The sequence below is a fragment of the Balaenoptera physalus genome, assembly GCF_965194825.1.
Source record: "Balaenoptera physalus genome assembly, chromosome: 16".
Classification (NCBI taxonomy): Eukaryota; Metazoa; Chordata; class Mammalia; order Artiodactyla; family Balaenopteridae; genus Balaenoptera; species Balaenoptera physalus.
This window is the reverse complement of record NC_138898.1, coordinates 75105641-75127032: the sequence shown is the minus strand read 5'-3', so window position 1 is coordinate 75127032 and position 21392 is coordinate 75105641. Positions and strand designations below refer to the sequence as shown.

The 21392-nt window shown below is 43.1% G+C and overlaps 1 protein-coding gene across 4 annotated transcripts in view; it reads left to right on the top strand.

The window, feature by feature from the left end:
- The first annotated feature begins 349 nt into the window (after positions 1-349).
- The window catches only part of NSMCE1 (NSE1 homolog, SMC5-SMC6 complex component), a 35572-nt gene continuing 14529 nt past the window's right edge, over positions 350-21392 (top strand). Inside the window, exons 1-2 of one of the 4 annotated variants that reach the window (XM_082431125.1) lie at positions 350-434; positions 7319-7465. In XM_082431125.1, the coding sequence (XP_082287251.1) occupies positions 7330-7465 (136 nt within the window). In that variant the 5' untranslated portion in view covers positions 350-434; positions 7319-7329. Of the gene's footprint in view, positions 435-2287; positions 2314-7318; positions 7470-21392 lie in introns of those variants that run through there. The other 3 variants (XM_082431128.1, XM_082431124.1, XM_082431126.1) reach the window with 3 other exon arrangements.

Sequence of the window (21392 nt, the reverse complement as noted above, 5' to 3'; positions counted from 1 at the left end):
TCTTTCTTGACCATGAGGCCACACTGTCCGTTCTACAGATGGGAAAACTGAGGCCCGGGGCCGGGCACTATCTTGTCCTGGGAATGGGAATCGCGCCCATTGAGGAGGGCACACTGCACTCTTGCTCTTCCCCCTCTTGGGCCGCGCGGTGCCACTGCGGAGCGGGAGGCGGAGAACGAGAAGCGGAAGCCCTTTCCCATAAGGTACCGAGAGCCGCTTAGATGCGCTAACTCCCGCCCTAACTGACGGATCCCGCGACTCCAAGGCAACGGCGCGGGCTGGAGAACAGGAAGTGAGTCACCCGGTGGGAGGGACAAATCTGCTACAATCACCAATGGGAGCGCCGCGTCCGCGTTCGCCCCGCCCCGAGGGCGGGGCCGAGCCCGCCTTTTTGCCTTCGCCGCCGGCAGTGTGGGCTACGCTTGGGCAGTGCGGTGGGTAATGGGGGCGCGGGGGCGCGAGGCTGACAGGGAAGGAAGAGGGCCGCTCAGGAAGGCGAGGGGCGGACGGCCGGTGGGGGTCAGGCCCCGGGGGTCGGTCCGCGTGCTGTGCCGCAGTGTGGCTCCGGGGCCCGGGGGCTGGGGCTTCTCAATTCCTGATGGGGAAACTGAGGCCCCGAGAGGGGCGGCAGAGCTAGGTAGACCGGAAGCTAGTCCATCACACGCAGACAGACATTTTAAAAACGTAATATTAGGTGAAAAAATACTTTAAATCATAATATTAGTTGAAAAAGCGAAATACAAAATTCTGTCTAAACTGAATACGTAAAATAGGGCCTTCACTGACCACCCTCTTAGTCTCGCCGGCCTCTGTGCTTCCCCTCTATTTTGGGTACAGAACTTCTTACTTTGTACATGTCCACAGCCTCTTATTTTAAAGCCCTGAGGCTGGATGTGTTCAGAATCCCAAATTTCTTGGATTTTCGAAAGGTAATATGGAGCATATATTATATGTTCTGTCATATCTTCAACGGGGTCTGGGGCAATGTCTTGTGATCAAATGCATTACTTTTCTCACAGCTAAATATGTGCGTATTTACGCGAAGGGGGTAAACATCAACCATAAATAGTCTCACCTTAGGTCAGATCAGGTTTTCAAACTTAGAAGATTAGTTTTGAGAACTTTCGAGATTTGAGAATTGCAGATAAGGGACCTGGATCATAATTTTATCGTTCACTCATATTTCTCACTAATTCGGACTGAGGCTGCCACAGTTCCTCACCCTGCTTTTTGTATGGTCACTTCCCTGTCTCCATTACTAACGCTGTGTCGCCTTGTGCCCTCTCAACCTCAGTTTCCTCATCTGTAAAATGGGGTCAGTAATGCTTTCCTCGTAAGGCTCTGGGGAGGATGAAATGAGACTGTGAATGTGAAACATTAATACTGTGTCTAGCACTTGGCACAGATAGTTATGTTTGAGATTTGCTTATTCCACAAACATTTCTATTTTTAAATTATTTGAATGGTGATACACCCTCCTTTCATAGAGACAACTGACTTCTCTGCATAAACAAGCCTATATGTATCTTTCATCCTCATTTTCCCACCCCTTTTCCCCAAATTATAGCATTGTATACTGTTCTATACCTCCTTCTTATTAACATTTATTTTGGCTGTTCCTTAACATACTTATATAATTTTTTTTTTTTATTAAGATAAGTTACCCACCTATAAAAATGTGTGATATAAGTTTGAAGAACAAAAGCACAGTGAACACCCTTCCGCACACCACGAAGTTAAGAAATAGTACATTGTCATATCCTCAAAGCCTCCACTGAATCCTTTTCTTCCCTCCCTAAAGATAACTACTGCCCTAAATATTGTGTTATCATTCCCTTGTTTTTCCTTGTACTTTTTAGTATCTATGTATCTCTCATGAATGCAGTGTACGGTTTTGCTAGTTTTTAGATTTTATATAAATGGGATCCGAATATATATTTTGTGTGACTTGATTTTTGCACATAACATTACATGTATGAGATGCATCCATGTTACTATGAGTAGCTCTACTTCATTGCTGTTTTGAATTCCATGGTATGATTATAAAGTCTTTATGTAGGTGTTCTTCAGTTGATTGGCACTTATACTGTTGCCAGATTTTTGCTATTACATCATGCTTCATAAACATACTTCCTGGGGTAAATGTGGAAGTTTCTGTAAGGTATATACCTAATAGTAGATTTCTGGGGATATCAGATTTTTAGTGATATCAAATCAATGTCTGAAGTGGTTATAAGGGCTTATACTCTACCAGCAGTGGATGAAAGTTTCAGCCTCAGCCATTCTTAAGAATTTATGCCTTTCTGGTGACAGGTAAGACATAATCACTATGGTTTTAATACTCATTTGCCTGATGACATTGAACATTTCTTTATGTATTTATTAGTCATTTGTGCATTCTCTTCATAAATTTTCTCTTGCTCATTTTTCTCTTACATTGCCTTCCCCTTACTGATTTGTAAGATTTCTTTATATATTCTGAATCTTTTGTGTGTGGCTTAAATGTGTTTCAGATACCTTCCAGTTTGAGCTTGTCTTTTGTCTCTCTGTCTCTCTCTGTCTCTGTCTCTCTCTCCCCCACTTTCTGTATTTTTGATGAACAGAGGATCTTAATTTTAACAAAATCGGATTTATCAGTATATTCTTTTATGGTTTGTACTTTTCATATCTTTTAAAGAAATTCTGCTTTCCCTACCTTTGGTCATAAAGATATACTCCTATATTGTTGTCTAAAAGTTTTATTGTGTTTCCTTTCTTATGACCTTAATCCTCAAGAATTGAGTTTTGTGCATAATGTGAAGTAAGGGTCTAGTTTTATTTTTTTTCACGTATGAATAATGGGTTGTTCTGGCACCTTTCATTGAAAAGTCTGCTTTGATCTGGAGTTCCATTTCTTCAACATATCAAGTATCCATATATGTATACATTTCTATTTCTTAGTTGTCTGTTCTGTTCCATTGGCCTTATTTGTCCATTTCTGTACCATTATCACCCTTTATTCATTACTCTACCTGTATAATAAGTCGTGGTACCTGGTAGGACAAGTCCTCCTGCCTTTATCTTCTCTAAGAATGTCTTTGCTGCTTTGCCTTTACATTTTCTATGTAAATTTTAGAACCATCTTGTCAAATCACACACAGACATGTACACAAAGCCTGTGAGGATTTTGATTGGAATTGTATTGATTCAATTGCATTGGATCAATTTGGATTTTAAAGTGATTGCTTTGAACATTTCATCCTTAAGTGTTATGTGTGCTGTGGGTTTTTGTAGAAGTTTCCTTCTATTCCAAGTTTGTTAAAGAGTTTTTAGTATGAACAAATGTTGAATTTTATCAACTATATTTTCTGCATCTATTAAGATGATTGTATGCTTTTTCTCCTTTCTATTAATGTGGTGGCTCACACTGATTGGTTTTTTTCTCCTGCCACAGCTTTATTGAGATATTATTGACATATGACATTTTTTTTTAAACATCTTTATTGGAGTGTAATTGCTTTACAATGGTTTGTTAGTTTCTGCTTTATAACAAAGTGAATCAGTTATACATATACATATATCCCCATATCCCCTCCCTCTTGCGTCTCCCTCCCTCCCACCCCTCTAGGTGGTCACAAAGCACCCAGCTGATCTCCCTGTGCTATGCAGCTGCTTCCCACTAGCTGTCTATTTTACATTTGGTAGTGTATATATGTCCATGCCACTCTCTCACTTCGTCCCAGCTTACCCTTCCCCCTCCCCGTGTCCTCAAGTCCATTCTCTAGTAGGTCTGCGTCTTTATTCCCGTCTTGCCCCTAGGTTTCTTCATGACCATTTTTTTTGTTTGTTCTTTAGATTCCATATATATGTGTTAGCATACGGTATTTGTTTTTCTCTTTCTGACTTACTTCACTCTGTATGATAGACTCTAGGTCCATCCACCTCACTGCAAATAACTCAATTTCTTTTCTTTTTATGACATATGACATTTGATGGACTTTCAGATGTTTAACCATTGCTGGTATAAATCACACAATATATCGTCCTTTTTACATTGCTAGATTCGGTGTGTTAACATTTTGCTATGTTCATGAACGATAACGGATTTTCATTTTACCTTCTTTTGAAGTCTTTGTTAGGTTTCAGTGCCCAACTTATGTCAGCCTCATCAGATGCTTTGGGGATGGTTTGTTCTTTTTCTGGCTCTGGGATAGTTTATGTAACATTTGAAATGATTTGTTTCTAGAATGTTTGGTAGGATTTCTTGATAAATCCATTGGGACCTGAAGTGTTCTTTGTGGGAAGATACATTTCCCATAAAATGTCTTTAATGGTTATGAAATTGTTCAGGTTTTTAAATTATCTTTAGTCAGTTTTGAATGAATTTCCTGTGACTTTGTACACATTTAAAATACAGATTATTTTAAGTTGTCTATAATATCTTTTTAAAATGTTTGTGTCTGCAATTAGTTTCCCTTTTTCATTCCAAATATTATTTATTTATAAGTTTTCTCTCTCTTGGAAAATCTTGTCAGAGGTTTGTCACTTTTATTAAGTGTTTTCAAAGAATAATTTTGGTTTTATTGATCTTTTCAGATATGCACTTATTTTCTATTTCATTAATTTCTGGTCTTTATTATTTTCTTTCTTTAACGTTCTTTGGATTTAGTTTGCTGTTATTATTTTTATAGCTTCTTCAGATGGATGTCTAACTCACTAATTTTCACACCCCCCTCCCAAAAAAAATATATATATAAACATTTAAGGCTATTAATTTCTCTCTACTGTTTTAGTTGCCTCCCACCAATTTCTATGTGTAATATTTTATTTTCAGTTCAAAATATTTTCTGATTTCCATTAACAATTCATCTTTGATAAAGGATTATTTAGGAGTATGTTTCTTAAATTTTAAACAGTTTTTCTACTTTTCTTTCTGTTTCTGGTTCCCACCTTTATTGCATTGCAGTCAGAGAACATGTTCTGTATGAGACCAGTCTTTTACAGTTTGCTAAGACTTACTTTCTGACCCATATGTGGCAGTTTGCAAAACTGTTCCAGGTATGCTTGAAGACTGTCTATTCTGTGACTGTTGAGTACAATGTTTTATGCATGTCCATCACATTAAGCTTTTTGTTGTGTTTTACAGATCTTCTCTATACACACATTTTTTTGTTCATTTATCAGTGATGGAGAGGGATATGTTAGAATCTCCCACTATGGTTATGGATTTGTATGTTTATTTTCGTAGGTCTGTTAACTGTTTTGAGGTTCTGTTATTATGTGCTTAAATATTTAAAATTGTTATGGCTTCTTTGGAACTGAACCTTTTTATCATTTTATGGGGACCATCCTTATCTCTAGTAATGCTTTCCGCCTTAAAGTCTATTTTGTGTCATATTAATATAGCCACACCAGCTCTCTTTTGGTTAGTTCACAGAGTGTATATTTTCCTATGCTTTTACTGTAAATTTTTTGGCATTCTTATGTTTTAGAAGTAACTGCTGTGTCATATAGCTAGGTTTTATTAATTATGCAATTTGGCAAGTTTTTGATCTGGTTTAACAGCCTGGCTGTATCATCTACTTAAAGACCCTTAGTTGGGAAAGCATGAATCTCCAGAGTTTCTAGGATAAAAGTCCAAATTCCTCAGCCCAGCATATTCTGTTCTTGTGTCTGGAACAATCACTGGCAAATAAGGGGTACTCAATACCTAAAACTAGAATGGATGAATGAAGGTACCTGATCCTAGTGATAGGAAGTAGACGTGGCAGGACTTGGGGGCTGGCTGGATCTCGTCAGCCTCAGAGGAGAGCAGGATCAGGGTTTGATGCTCAGGTCTGTGGTGTCTGTATGTCTGCGTGGACTGTACCACCCAAACCAGATGATTCTCGGAGAGGACTCGCGGGGAGGAAGGGGTCGAGGAAGGAGAAGATGAGTCTGGTTTGGGATTGGTTGAGGTTGAGATGCTGGTGAGATATTCTCGAGGAGAGCTAGCAGGCAGGCAGAGAAGCTGGTCATGAGATGGTGCATCTCCCCAGCTCTGAGGCCCAGCTGATGACGCCGTTTAAAAAGAACAGGAACTAGCCTTCTTGCGTATCTCCTAGTGCTAGTTCTTGGCAAACCCTTGGTAGTCATATCTCATTTAAACTGCATCTTATTCTTTAAAGATCGTATTATCCCCATTTTATAGAAGAAAAGACTGAGATTAAGCATATTAGCTAAAAATGTGTCTGTGTTATATTTGCCTAAGGTAACAGCGACTTTCTTATAAGATCATGGCATCACCTGAAGTGGATGTTAAAACCTCAGAATTTCAAGCCCCTCTGCAGTCAGAACCTCCAGAAAAGACCTGGGGCTCTGCATTTTTAATACACAGGTTGATTCTTAAGATCAGGCGGGTCTGGCAGGCACAGGTCTCAAAGCCACCTGTCTAGTTCTCACCCTGAGGTCTTAGCCGCTGCACTGCACCACCTCTCTGTGGCAGGGGCAGGCTTTTTGATCAGGGCTTGTGCAGTCCTTTTATCAGCTCTGATCTTTGTGGTTTGTGGAAAGATAGCATTTTAGTAGAGAGCAGGAGATTTTGAAAAACACCCTGCAGTCCTAGCATGACAGTTGTTTTATTAGTGGTTTGGGAAAGGGGAAGGAAACTAGCATTTATTAAGTGTTTACTAGTAGTTCTCTAAGCAGTGAAAGTTATTCTGATTTTATAGTGAGAAATGGGGCCTCAGCTAAATTTATCCCAGGCCATAGATCTGGTAGGAGGCTGAGCCAAGTTTCAGACCCAGAAGTGTCTACTAGTAAAAATAGCTAAAATTTTTTTTTTAGTGTCTAGTCTGTTACCATGCTCTTATATGTATTTTTTTATTGAGGTATAGTTGATATACAATATTATATAAGTTTCAGGTGTACAACAGAGTGATTCACAATTTTTAAAGGTTATACTCCATTTATAGTTGTTACAGGCTTTTATGTGTATTTACTCATTTAATCCTCATAGTAATTCTAGGGAAGACGTTTCTATCACTATTCTCACTTAACAGATCAGAAACTGAAGCACATGGAGGTTAAGTGTCCCCGTTTCACACACCTCCGTGGTGGAGCCGCCTGTGAATCCAGGCTTTCTGGCTGCTTCCAGAGTCCACACTTCTCACCACTGCCCAGTACTAATTTGCCTCACCCCTGACTCGTGTCCTTTTCGTCTTTGTACTATTCATCGCGATGAACTAGATTTTAAAAACCATAACACACTTTTATCTGTTAATGTAAATTGGAACGGACCGTGGAACGTTGCTTTTGGTGTGCTCAGACATGACTGGATTGCCTTTGCTTCTTTTTTCAGTTCCTCCATCCATGCAGGGCAGCACGAGGAGAATGGGCGTCATGACTGATGTCCACCGGCGATTCCTCCAGCTGCTGATGACTCACGGCGTGCTGGAGGAGTGGGACGTCCAGCGCTTGCAGAAGCACTGCTATAAGGTCCATGACCGTGAGTATCGTTTCCCTGTTCCCAGGCTGCTCTGCCACCGTGTGATCAGGGGCTAGTGACACTGGACTAATACCATGTACCCAGTCAACCGATATTGCTGACCTGGGCGTTCAAGTCTCTCACCATCTCGTGCCAGCCCACCTTTCTCATCTCATCTTCAACTTTTTATTTTTTTTAAAGCAAATCTGACATTGAGCCCAGTGGCTAAGAACTTGGACTCTGAAGCTGGATAGTCATGGTTCACACCAGAGCTCTAGCACCTTCTCCAGTCCAAGTTGCATCATCTCTATAATGAGGATAATTATTTGTACTTCACACCTGGGGTGATTCAGAGGATTAAGAGACATAATACATACAAAACACCTGGCACGGAAGGCGCTGCATTGGCTATTGATAGGAAGAGGGCACCTTAGCACAGGGGTGAAGGGCACAGCCTTGGACTTGGCCAAATTGGTGAAGTGCCATCCCTGCCCTGTGCCAGCTGTGGGCATTGGGAGCATCTTCTCAGTGGGTTGTTGGGTGGGGTAAATAAGATAACACATGCAGAGCACTTAGAGACAGGACCTGGTTTCAATAACTGGAGGTAGCGGTAGAAGCAAGAGGATCCGTTCTGCTAGATCAGTGAAATCAATATTGGTAGATCTTACTGAGTGAGTGTCAGTATGGGTAGATCTTGTTGAGTGAAAAAGAAAGTTGATAAATTATACCTGTTGTATGATGTCATTGTGCTAAGTGTTTTTGTAAAACTTCACGATCTTTATTGTTCATGAATACATACATCTGTGTGTAAAAATATAAAAATGGATTCTAGAAGGATGTGCAGTACACCGTAAGGTGCTTGCCTTTGGGGAGAGGAGGAGTGGGATCGTTTTGTCACCAGAAATCAAAGGATACTTTGATTACCCTGTTTTGTTCTTTTATTTAAAAAAAGACTTAAACATGGCATTGTCAGCATAGTCTAATGGTTGTCCTTCTGATTGATTAACAGGAATTTAAGTATTTGTTTTTTATTCTATGTTTTTGTCTTTCTGTATTTTTAATTTTCAAAAGAAGTAGTCAGCTAAGTCGAGAGGGGTGGGGAAAGGTGTGGGAGGGGCCCTGGGTGCACCGGTGAAGGGACCCAAGACGAGGTGCCACATTTCGAGAACTGCAGTCTGTGGCCTGACAGAGGCAGAAGCCAGACCCCTAGGAGCTGAGGGGGGAAGGGCAGTAAGAGGGAAGACAGTAGAGAAGCAGTGCCTTCCTGAGGTGTAGAAGAAGGAAGACTTAAGAGGGTGGCATTTAGAGAAGAGGCAGGGTTTGAAGCGGCTGCTCCAGTGAGGTGTTCACGGGAAATTCTGGGAGCTGGGTGGTGCACATCAACAAATTAAAAGCTTGGGGGGGGGCCCTACAGTAAGGAATCCTTTTAAACTGTTTAATCTTCCGTGTCCAAACTTAACTGACCTACAAACCTTGGGAAACTCTGGACAAGAACATATGCCGTGTGGGAAGAGAACAGGTTCTTGTGGTACGTAGGTTTACAGGTTATGAAGAACTCATAATTGTACACCATAGTAATGGGTTTGTTTTTTTTTTTTAATTTAATTCTGTGGACATTGCAGACTTCTAGAAGGATTTGAAGCAGGAGAGTGACATAATTATTGCTGTGTTTGAGACTCTCCTTCTGGTGAAAATATGTTTGCTCGAATTGCCTGTACTGTGGTGGATCGGGGTCTTTGGTGAGAGCCTCCTTTATGGAAGGGGAATATTACATCTGTCAAGCTACCTTCTCTTGCTCTTTAAAAAACACAGCAGGACTTTAAACCTGGCCCTCAGTGTCCTTTAGTGATGGGCAGAATCATGCTTTTCTTAATTTTACCTACGTGACAGTTCCTTTTCCCTTTTAGTTTCTCATCTAAGTCTTTGAGTGTGAGCTTCATTGTTGACGGGGAAGTTTCAGAGCTCACTGCAAGAAGCTATATGATGCCTAAGTACTTAGAATGAAAGTGTTTTTGCCTTTATTTGACCTTTAAAGTTGTCATGACCTAATTTAGGAAAGTCCTGTAAAATGTGTCTAGGAATTGATTTATTCTTCACACTTTATGTACCATTTCTGGGCATCAAGATATGGTTATGGCTAGGGTAGTCAGGATAGAACTATTGGTGTTTTCTCCCATCCTTCATTAAAAAAAAAAAGAGAGAGAGAAAAGCTTGTTTCCAAGTGTTAATGTTATTTGAGGGATTTTTAAACTGAGGGATGATGGAATGAAATTATCTAAAATTAAGTAAAAACTTGTAAGACCAATATTATTAATCTCCTATCTTTTGAAGAGATTCCTAGGAAAGTCCCCTTTTACCAACTAGAAAAATATTTAGGTTCTCAGAGAATGATGAAACAAAGGAGTATTTGAAACTGCAAGTTTCAGTTTCCCAGAGCATTTGTCCCTTTTATCAAAGCACTTCCTATTCTGGGCTCTTGCTTGGGCTGTCCTTTTACTGTCATTAGGGGAAGACCAACTCCCCACATCTCCTGGCTAGTGAAGAATTTTGATTTTTTTCCTGATGTCCTGGTATAAAGCCTTGGCCTTTCTTCCTGGCATTGGAGCACCTTAGATTTTGAACCAGGGCTTGTGTACAAGCATGTGGCCATCCAGCACCATTTCCTGAGACTCTCCAGTGGGCCAGGCCTCTGTGCAAGGACTGATGACACAGATAAACTTTTGCTTCGCCTTGGGTTTCGTGAGTCAGACATGGAATCAGACACGGAATCAGACGATTCCAGTATGAGCCCCCTTGATGGCAGTAGGTACAGGAGGCCTGGGGAGTGGTGGTTAAGAAGACTTGGATTTGAGGATTTCCACTTTAGACCAAGATGGAGTAACAGGGACTGATTTACCTTCCTGTCTGAAACAATCAAAAGATGGACAAAAACATGCAACACTGGACATTAGTCAGTGAAGGACAGTGATCTCTTGAGAGGTTTTTCCCTCTTGACACCAAATATGCATTTTCTTCCCAGCACTACCTCCCCAGTTCTCTGGACACCAACTTGGGTGTCCAAGAACTCAATTCAGTTCTGACACTACCTACCTGGAGTTAGAGTCAGATCCCACCAGTGAGGGGCTTAGTCCCACGAGACTGCCCCTACTTACGATGCCAGTCTCAGGTCCTGGGCCACCCATACTTCTGACTGGCTATAAATCAGGGTTCTCATGATGCCCTCCTCAGGTTCAATACATTGGTAGAATGGCTCACGGAACTCAGGAAGACACTTTACTTGCATTTGCTGGTTTACTGTAAAGGATACAACTCAAGAACAGCCATATGGATAAGATGCATAGGGCAGGCTGCTGGGGGCAGGGGTGGTTTGGAGCCTCCGTGCCCTCTCTGGGTGCTCTACCCTCCTAGCACCTGGATGTGTTCACCATCCCGGAAGCTCTCCAGATCTCAACATTTAGGGATTTTTTTAATGGAGGTTTTATCACGTAGTCATGTTTGATTAAATCACTGGCTGTTGGTGATTAGCTCAATCTCCTCTGCCCAGAGTTGTGGGATGGGGCCGAAAGTTCGAGGCATGTAATCAAGGCTTGGTCTTTCTGGCAACCAGCCCCCATCCTGAAGTTATTTAGGGACCTGCCAAGAGTCATCTCATTAGAACAAAAGACATGCCTATCACCTTATCACTCAGGAAATTCCAAGTGTTTTAGGAGCTCTGTGCCAGGAACCAGGGACAAAGAGCAAGTATCTTTCTTTCTTTTTTTTTTTAAAACATCTTTATTGGAGTATAATTGCTTTACATGGTGTGTTAATTTCTGCTTTATATAAAGTGAATCAGTTATACGTATACATATGTCCCCATATCTCTTCCCTCTTGCATCTCCCTCCCTCCCACCCGCAAGTATCTTTCTTATACCACAGGGAGAATTGGGGTGCGCACTACAATTGCCTCCGGTCACTGCTGTGAGAGCACTTTCAGGCCATGGCACAGGGGAAACCAGGCAGAGCTAGACAGACTCTCTGAGTTGAGGAGATGGAGCTGAGAGTTCAAGGAGATGAAAGCAGCCAGGGTTTGTAGGACAGAACTGTACTGGAGAAGAGAGATGCACAGAGAGAAAAGTAGAGATCTATAGAGTACCCCTCCACCCCCATCAGGGATCCAGCTGAGAACTGATCAGCAAGGGAACTACCTGAGGCTAAGGAAAGAACCAGTTGAAAGAAAGAGTTAGGGAAACAATGTGGCATGTTCACACGGGGCTGGGAATAGTGCCTATTCCAGGCCCAAATGGCTTCCCTGGTGAATTCTACCAAACATTCAAGGAAGAAGTAATACCAATTCCACCCTTACTCTTCCAGAACATTGAAGAGAAGAGAACACTCCCAACTCATTCTATTAGGCTTGTGTTATCCTGATACTAAAACCAGACAAAGACATTGCAAGGAGGGAAGACTAAAGACCAGGATCCCTCATGAACGTAGATGCTAAAATTCTAAACACAATTTTTGCCAATCTCATTCAGCAATATATAAAAAGGATGATGTAATATGACCAAGTGGGGTTTACCCCAAGAATGCAGGGTTGGTTTAGCATTTGAAAATCAATCCATGTAATTCACCACATTAACAAACTAAAAAAGCAAAACCATATGATCATCTCAGTAGGTGCAGAAGAAGCATTTGACAAAATCCAACATCTACCCAGGCATGATGAAGCAGAAGTTTTTTTTTTGTTTTTTGTTTTTAATTTATTTATTATTTATTTATTTGTTTATTTATTTTTGGCTGCATTGGGTCTTCGATGTTGGGTCTTCATGGCTGCGCACAAGCTTTCTCTAGTTGGGGCGAGCGGGGGCTACTCTTTGTTGCGGTGCGCGGGCTTCTCATTGCAGTGGCTTCTCTTGTTGCAGAGCTTGGGCTCTAGGTGCGCAGGCTTCAGTAGTTGTGGCACGCGGGCTCAGTAGTTGTGGCTCGCGGGCTCTAGAGCGCAGGCTCAGTAGTTGTGGCGCACGGGCTTAGCTGCTTCGCAGCATGTGGGATCTTCCCGGATCAGGGCTCGAACACGTGTGCCCTGCATTGGCAGGCGGATTCTCAACCACTGTGCCACCAGGGAAGTCCCGAAGCAGAAGTTTCTTACAGAAAGCTAAAGAGATCCTCAGGAACAGTGTGTAAACAAGATAAACAGGACCTCAGGCCTTAGAGCAGGAGAGAGGAATCAACAACTGTCTGCACAGAGTTGAAAAATCCAACATCTATTTCTGATTAAAAAAAAAAAAAAGAAAACCCTCAGCAAGTAGGAAAAGAAGGGAACTTCCTTAACCCAATAAAGGGGATCTATGTAAAACTACAGCTAACATATTTAATTGTGAGAGACTGAATACTTTTCCCCTAATATCAGGAGCAAGACAGGAATGTCCATTCTCATCATTTCTGTTCACCGTTGTACTACAGGTTCTAGCCAGTGCACCCAGGCAAGGGGAAAAAAAAAATCCACATTGGAAAGGAAGACGTAAAAGTGTCTATTCACAGACATGATCATCGTAGAAAATGTGATGGAATCTTTGAAAAAGCTACTAGAACTAATAAGTGGGTTTAGTAAAGTTGCAGGATACAAGATCAATATACAAAAATCTGTTGCATTTCTGTGTGTTAGCAGTGAATCATCAGAAACTGAAAAATTTTTTAAAAGCACCATTTATAATAGCATCAAAAACATGAAGTACTTAGGAATAAATCTGACAAAAATTTGTAAGGCCTGTAAACTGAAAACCACAAAATATTGCTGAGAGAAATTAAGGGAGATCTAAATAGATGGAGAGACATGCCATGTTCATGGGCTGGAAAATTCAGTATTGCTAAGATATCAGTTCTCCCCCAAATGATATATAGATTCAACTCAATTTCAGTCAAATTGAAACCGCTAGGTGGTGTTTCGGGGAGGGCTCCGAGGAGCTCCGGTTCTTTATGTCTCAGTGCAGAAAGAATTCAGTGAGAGGCAAAGTGATAAGAAGTGATTTATTAGAATAGGACGCTTGTGAGGTTACAAGTAGCGGACGGGCAAGAGGGTGCCGTCTGCTGAGAACTTAGTGGGCCACAGTTTTATAATCAAAGGAAAAGTGGGGAGGGGGAAAAGGCCACCCTCTTCCTCATTCTAGAGTTGACGTCAGGCTTCCCTCATCAACTCCTCCTCCAGGTTGGCCAGGGGAGTTTTCTTGTCCCTACTTGGTCAAGCCAGGACTGTCGTGGCACTATGGAAATGAGCAAAAAGGCGGTAACATATGCTAAAACTGGTAAATCATCTCAGGTTTTGGTATAATGTCACCTTTTCCTTATATTTTTGTTTTTAGTACATGCAGAGGAGCGTGTCCTAGGAATCATTAACTTACTGAGTCAGGATATGGGTTAGGCTGTGGGTCTCATGCCACCATTGTTTTACTCTTTGGGGGTGTGTCTCATACTTCTGTTGCATGGTTTTGTTGCTAAGCAAGTCTGCTTTCTTGAGTCATCATTAACTCACAGAGGTCGCCGATACTTTTTTCTTTACTTACAATCTCCTAGCAGGATTAACTATTTAATTACAGTAAGTCCCCTACATACAAACAAGTTCCGTTCCAAGAGTGTGTTCTTAAGTCCAATTTGTTCGTAAGTCCAGCAAAGTTAGCCTAGGTACCCCAACTAACACAATCGGCTATATAGTACTGTACTGTAATAGGTTAGTAATACTTTTCACAAAAATAATACATAAAAAACAAACAAAAAATAAAGAAAACATTTATAATCTTACAGTATAATACCTTGAAAAGTACAGCAGTACAGTACAACAGCTGGCATACAGGGGCTGGTATCAAGTGAACAGGCAAGAAGAGTTACTGACTGGAGGCGGGAGACGAGGTGGAAGATGGTAGAGCTGAAGGATTGTCAGCAATAGGAGATGGAGGGCAAGCTGCAATTTCACTCACACATGACGTTGATGGCACAGGTTCTGGTTCCTTGCTGGGTTCAATTCTATCTACCCTCTTGAAAAACCGATCCGGTGATGTCTGGGTAGTAGGTCCTTTTTTCTTGTCATAGATGACACAGTAGCACTGGATTGCATTCTGAACGGCTGCTGAACCTTCGTGTACCGTGCTACGTTTGGGTCCTGTGCCTCAAAAACTAACAGTGCCTCCTCAGATAAAAAAAATCCCCTTGTCATTTCCTGTGTCGTGAATCTCTTCAATTCTTCAGTTACTTCTTCCTCTTGTCTCTCTTCGTCCTTTCTCTGGGCACGTTCGCATCTTTGAAAGTTCGCAACTTGAAGGTTTGTATGTAGGGGACTTACTGTACCTACTTTGTCCCTTTACTCTGTCCCTATCAAAATCCCAGCAAGGTTTTTTGTAGAAATTGACAAGCTGATTCCAAAATTCACATGGAAATGCAAAGAACCAAGAAGAGCCAAAACTATTTTGAAGAGGGAATCAAACTTGGAGGATTAACTCTGATAAATAAGGTTAATTAAGATTACCTGATTTTAAGACTTATTATATAGCTGCCATATCAAGGCAGTGTAGTATTGGCATAAAGAAAGATATACAGGTCAATGGAATAGAATAGAGAGTCTAGGAATAGACCCACACATAGATGGACAGCTGATTGTTGACGGACATGCGAAGTCAACTCAGCGAAGATAGTCTTTTCAAAAAATGATGCTGAAATAATTGGATATCCATATTCAGAAAAATGAACCTGAGCCATACTTTGCACCCTATACAAAAGTTAACTCAAGATGAATCATATACCTAAACATAAAACCTAAAACTGTCACACTTCTAGAAGAAAATATAGGAAGAAGCCTTTGTGACCTTGGGTTAGGCAAAGATTTCTTGGATATGATCCATAAGAGAACGAATCAATAATTGCACTTCAAAATTTTAAAATTCTGCTCTTTAAAATATACCACTTAGAGAATGAAAAGACAAGCCAAATACTGGGAGAAAATATTTGCAAATCACATATCTGATCAAGGATTTGTATCCAGAACATATAGAGGACTCAAAAAACTCGACAATCAGAAAACATACAACCCAATTAAAAAAGAGACAAAAGACTTGAACAGACACTTCACCAAAGAAGTTATGTGGATGGCAGATGAGCACATGAAAAGATGCTCAGCCTGTCGTTAGACCTTAGGGAAATGCAAACTAAAACCACAATGAGAGACTACTACACACCTATCAGAATGGCTACAATTTAAAAGACTGTGTGTATCATGTGTTGGCGAGACAGTGGAAGAACTAACTGGAGCTCTCATCTGCCGTTGGGTGTAAAATGATATAGCCATTTTGAAAAACAGTGTGGCAGCTTCTTGACACAGCCGTTTCTCTCTCATGTACTTGTTTTTAGACTCAAGAGAAGCGAAGATACATGTCCACAGAAAGGCTTGCACGTAAGTCTTCAGAGTAGGTTTACTTGTAATGGCCCCAAACTGAAAAAATCCTACTTGTTCCATCAACAGGCGAACTGATAAGTAGACTGTGATGTTATCCATCTGATGGGCTACTACTTAGCAATAAAAAGGAATGAACCATTGCTACCTGCTACAATATGAATGAATCTCAAAATGGTCATGTCCAGTGGAGAAGCCAAACAAAGGAAAGTATATACTGTATGAACCCATATATAAACAATTCTAGACAATGCATATATGGCTATAGTGACAGAAAGTAGTTCAGTGGTTGCCTGGGGATGGTATAGTGGAGAGTTGTGAGGGGTGGGAGAGAGGGATTACACAGAGACATGAGGAGACTTTTAGGGAGTGATGGATATGCTTATTATCTTGACTGTGGTGATGGTTTCAAGAGTGTATACGTGTTGGGACTTCCCTGGTGGCGCAGTGGTTAAGAACCTGCCTGCCAATGCAGAGGACACGGGTTTGAGCCCTGGTCCGGGAAGATGCCACATGCTGCAGAGCAACTAAGCCCGTGTGCCACAGCTACTGAAGTCCGTGCACCTAGAGCCCGTGCTCTGCAACAAGAGAAGCCACAGCAATGAGAAGCCTGTGCACTGCAACAAAGACCCAATGCAGCCAAAAATAAATAAATAAATTTATAAAAAAATAAATAAAAACAAGCAAGAAAAATTTTAAAAAAAAGAGTGTACACGTGTATCACAACTTACTAAATTGTACCCTTTAAAAATTGTATGTCAATTATATCTCAACAAAGCTGTTTAAAAAAAAAATCTGCATTTAAACCTACTTCGCTACTTGGTAGCAGTGTAACCTTGATCGTCACTAAACTCCAGAGCTTCATGAATATAATGTGTGGCATGTGCTCCGTGGCCTGTAAGTGCCATGTAGAGGGATAAACAGGTTTCCAAAATGCAGCTCATTCTCTTGGTCTCATAAGGCCCTGTGTTATCTGTGTGGGACTCTAAGGAAATAGATGCAGCATTCAGGAAAAGTATCCTTTCTGTATCCAGGGCTTACCTGGAGAGGCCCCCTTCTTTTTTTTTTTTTTTTTTTAAAGCGCTTAGGATAGCGCCTAACAGAGTTTTCTTTTTTTTTTTTTTTTTTTAATTAATTTATTTATTTATTTATGGCTGTGTTGGGTCTTCGTTTCTGTGCTAGGGCTTTCTCTAGTTGTGGCAAGCGGGGGCCATCTTCATCGCGGTGCGCGGGCCTCTCACTATCGCAGCCTCTCTTGTTGCGGAGCACAGGCTCCAGACGCGCAGGCTCAGTAATTGTGGCTCACAGGCCTAGTTGCTCAGTGGCATGTGGGATCTTCCCAGCCCAGGGCTCAAACCCGTGTCCCCTGCATTGGCAGGCGGATTCTCAACCACTGCGCCACCAGGGAAGCCCCGAGGCCCCCTTCTTGAAGTCTGACTCCCAAGAGAGTTGGCAAGTAGTTACAGAAAGTTTCATTAGTTCAATTTTCTAAAAACAAAACAAACATGGAAGCCTGAATTTTGAAGCCTTCGAAGGAGGCCCAGGTCCCCTTGGGAAGTTGGTATTCCTGATGATGTTGTCGGGGAATGGTGTTGCCCAGCTTGGGGCTTGAGGGGGCCCTGAACCTGAACCTGACTCTGGGTTGGAATGTGTGTCATTGATCATGTGGCTTTACTGGGCAGGAGCAGAAGGTTGCCACAGCCCACAGTTTCATGGCAACGAGTCTCTCAAAGTTATTCGCCTTGTTAAACTATTTTGGGGCTGGTCTTTCTGGTTCTGTTTGGTTGAACAAGTTGGGTTTTAGGGGATCATTGGGCCCAGCCTCCTCGTCTTACAAAGCAGGAAGCAGAAACCCCTGGGAGTCTGGTGTGCTGTGTAGCCCCTTCTCACACAATGGCTCTGGGCCCCAGCACTGCCCAGTGCTGCCTTCTGAGTCAGTGCCCGATTCTTTGAGGGCCTGCCTTGCCTGAAGCTCCTAGGGTTGCTTTTTAAATTTATTTTTTTATTTTGAAATAGTTCCAAACTCACAGGAGAGTTGTAAGAATAGTACAAAGAACTTTTTCCCCCCTGAATCATTTGAGAGTAGGTTACCAATTTGAAATTCCATCACTCCTACATTCTTTAGGGTGTGTTTCCTTCTAGCAAAGACATTCTCCTGAATAACCGCAGGATAACCATTAAAATCTGATGTTAAGGGCTTCCCTGGTGGCGCAGTGGTTGAGAATCTGCCTGCCAATGCAGGGGACACGGGTTCGAGCCCTGGTCTGGGAAGATCCCACATGCCGCGGAGCAACTGGGCCCGTGAGCCACAATTACTGAGCCTGCGCGTCTGGAGCCTCTGCTCCGCAACAAGAGAGGCCGCGATAGTGAGAGGCCCGCGCACCGCGATGAAGAGTGGCCCCCCCCCACTCGCCGCAACTGGAGAAAGCCCTCGCACAGAAACGAAGACCCAACACAGCCAAAAATAAAAATAATAAATAAATAATAAATTAAAAAATTAAAAAAAAAAAATCTGATGTTAACATTGATCCATCACTATGATCTAGTCCACAGACCCCATTGGGGTTTCTCCAGTTGTCCCAATATTGTCTTTTTTAGCAAAGGATCCACCCCAGAGTCATGTGTCACATTTAGTTGTCACATACAATTTGTCCTCAGGACAAATTAGGTAGAATACCTGAAATCTTAGATTAAAAAATTAAGACTTAACATAATTTCAGTGAGCAGAATAAGTGATATGACGTTCAGGCAAAACACCAGTGAACTGAAGTGCATGTACCACAAATAGATTAGGGAACACAGTGTCAGAGGACCATTATGGATGATAGATATTTTCCGTTTTTGTCAAACCTCTCATCTGCCCTCATCCTAGCTTTGTTTTTCTCATGCGGGTTTACATGACCGCATCTGCGCTGTTGTCTCTGCAGGCCTCGGGGCTCAGACTCATCGCTGGGTGGCACGTGTCAGTGGTGAGGCGGTGGTGCTGTCCGCCTTTCAGTTCAGTACTCCATCCTGTGTCTGCAGTCGCGTTTATACGCACCTTCTCTTTCCACGGCGGACTCAGCGATGATTAGACGCTGGCTCCAAATAAGTTTTCCTCCTGCTTTTAATGATTTCATTGTACATTTCTCCCCTTTGGCCGTGATGAACAGTTAATAAGCTTACCGCTGTCTTTCTGCTTGCCTTTCCAGTTAATCAAAGCCCGCTTGCCTTTCCAGTTAATCAAGGGGGATTAGGCTTGTGACCGTAACTGAAAAGTGGCATAAAATTAGCATGAAAAGTAACATCTCAAACGCAACTTGATGAATATTTCAACATACAGAATTTCATAACAGGCAGTTGTGATGTGCTCAGACCAGAGTCTTTGGGTTCTGGAAGCTCTGCAGCCACGAGGAAACAAACTCTTGTGGCTTTCACATCTCTGGCTTTTGAAGGACTCACTGTGTCCAAGTTCCAGCTGGCCCTTGATGACTGTGTGGCGCAGGAACCCAGCGGGGAGATGGCCCCCAGCAGCCCTTCCAGGCCAGTGTGGGTTTGCTGAGCCGGGGCCTCTGTGTGCTCCACGCTCTCCCAAAGTGTGGGCTTCATTTGCTCCAGGAAGTGTTTTATACTGGATCCCAACCACGAGGGAGGGTGTGTGGGTGTGTGGGAGCACTGGGAGTGGATTCTTCAGCAGGATTACCACACACACCACTGGCAGCAATAGAGAAGCCATTTCTTGAAGACACAGGTTCAAATCAGGGACTTGGGAAAGTTTGTTTTTTTCACTTTCTCAGTCTCCGCTTTCTGTTTTATAGAGGAGATCTTACCTACCTCATGGAAAAGTCATGAGTGTTAAACAGGGAACTTAGGTGAAGCGCCTGGCACAGAGTACTTCCTGCTCCACGTCCAGCGCATGCGCCTTGCTGCCCCTGCCTTCCTGTATGGCCCACCCCCTACCATCTACTCTCAGATCCCGGGGCTGGGGTTGGGGGTGGGAACTCACCTCAGAAGATCCAGGATGTTGGTAAGTAGGGTGAAAGGAATTGTTATGTAGACCATAGGCTACATTTCTCACGCTGGGATTTTCTCAGAAATCCTCGTGGAAGGAGATCACGAGTGCAGGTGCTGAGTGGGGGTGTGAGAGACAGGAAGGCCAGCGCGACCGAGAGTAGAGCGATGGAGGCACACGGGAGCCACTGGTGGCTTCCAGGTTGGTGGTGGTGGTGCGGGTTATCTGGCTTCACCCTGGCTGCGTGTGGAGGACGGGTGGGGGGCTAGGGTGGACGCTGGGAGGCTGGAGGAGGCTGTGTCACACTCCAGGGGCAAGGTGCTGCAGACTCAGAGGGGGGCTGCAGTGAACCGGACGAAAGTGGCCAGCGTCATCTTTCTGATGGCACCACAGGCCTGCTCGTGCCTTTCAGCCACCTTCCTCACCCGTGCCGGGAACAGGGTGCTGAACCAAGTCCCACGTGTACAGAGTGTGGACATAAGTGAAGACCACTCAGATGAGAACAGGCAAGGGCTGTTTATTCAGAGCTTGCTCTAGCAGGGGGACTTGTGTTTTGGAGACTTGCTGGCAGGCAGAGGAGTGGGAAAGCTGTATAGAGGAACAAAGGGAAGGCTTCAGCTGTGCCCTGATTGGAGGCCGTCGGCTCGGGAAGCTGGAGGTGGGCAGTCTAGAAGCAGGACAGGCTGTGATTGGTTGGGGGAGCACACCTGGCTTTCTCTGGTTGGTCCTAAGTTGGAAGCAGGGACAAAAATTAGGGAAGCTGTCAGTTATTAATCAAGACCTGGTCATTTTTTTTTAATATAGATTATTTTATTTTATTATTTATTTTTGGCTGCATTGGGTCTTCATTGCTGTGCGTGGGCTTTCTCTAGTTGCAGTGAGCGGGGGCTACTCTTCATTGCGGTGCATGGGCTTCTCATTGCAGTGACTTCTCTTGTTGCAGAGCACAGGCTCTAGGCGCGTGGGCTTCAGTAGTTGCGGCACTCGGGCTCAGTAGTAGTGGCTCACGGGCTCGAGTGCAGGCTCAGTAGTTGTGGCGCAAGGGCTTAGTTGCTCCGCGGCGTGTGGGATCTTCCAGGACCAGGGCTCGAACCCGTGTCCCCTGCATTGGCAGGTGGATTCTTAACCACTGCACTACCAGGGAAGCCCAAGACCTGGTCGTTTTGAGCCATTTATTACAGAGGTTATGGCTGGCTTCCTGAGCTGGTTGCTAGAGATAGTGGTCTGACCTCCTACACGTCTAACTTATAGGTAGCAGGCTGGCTTCCTGGGCTGGTTACTCTAGGTGGTGGGTTGGTTCCCTGGGCTGGTTGCTGCAGATTGTGGATCAGAGCCCTGTTTCTATAACGTTTATTGTCTGTTTGTATATTCAGTCTCTCAGAAGAAGGTGTGTGACACAGTCTGTTCCTTTGAGTTGTTTGCAGTCCAGCTTCTGAGAAACCACAACTGCTTATCCGGTGGGTCAGGGGACGGAGTGGCCTCTGCAGTCACCATGTCTCTTTATGGCAGGGCTCCAGCCCACACCAGAATTTGAAAAC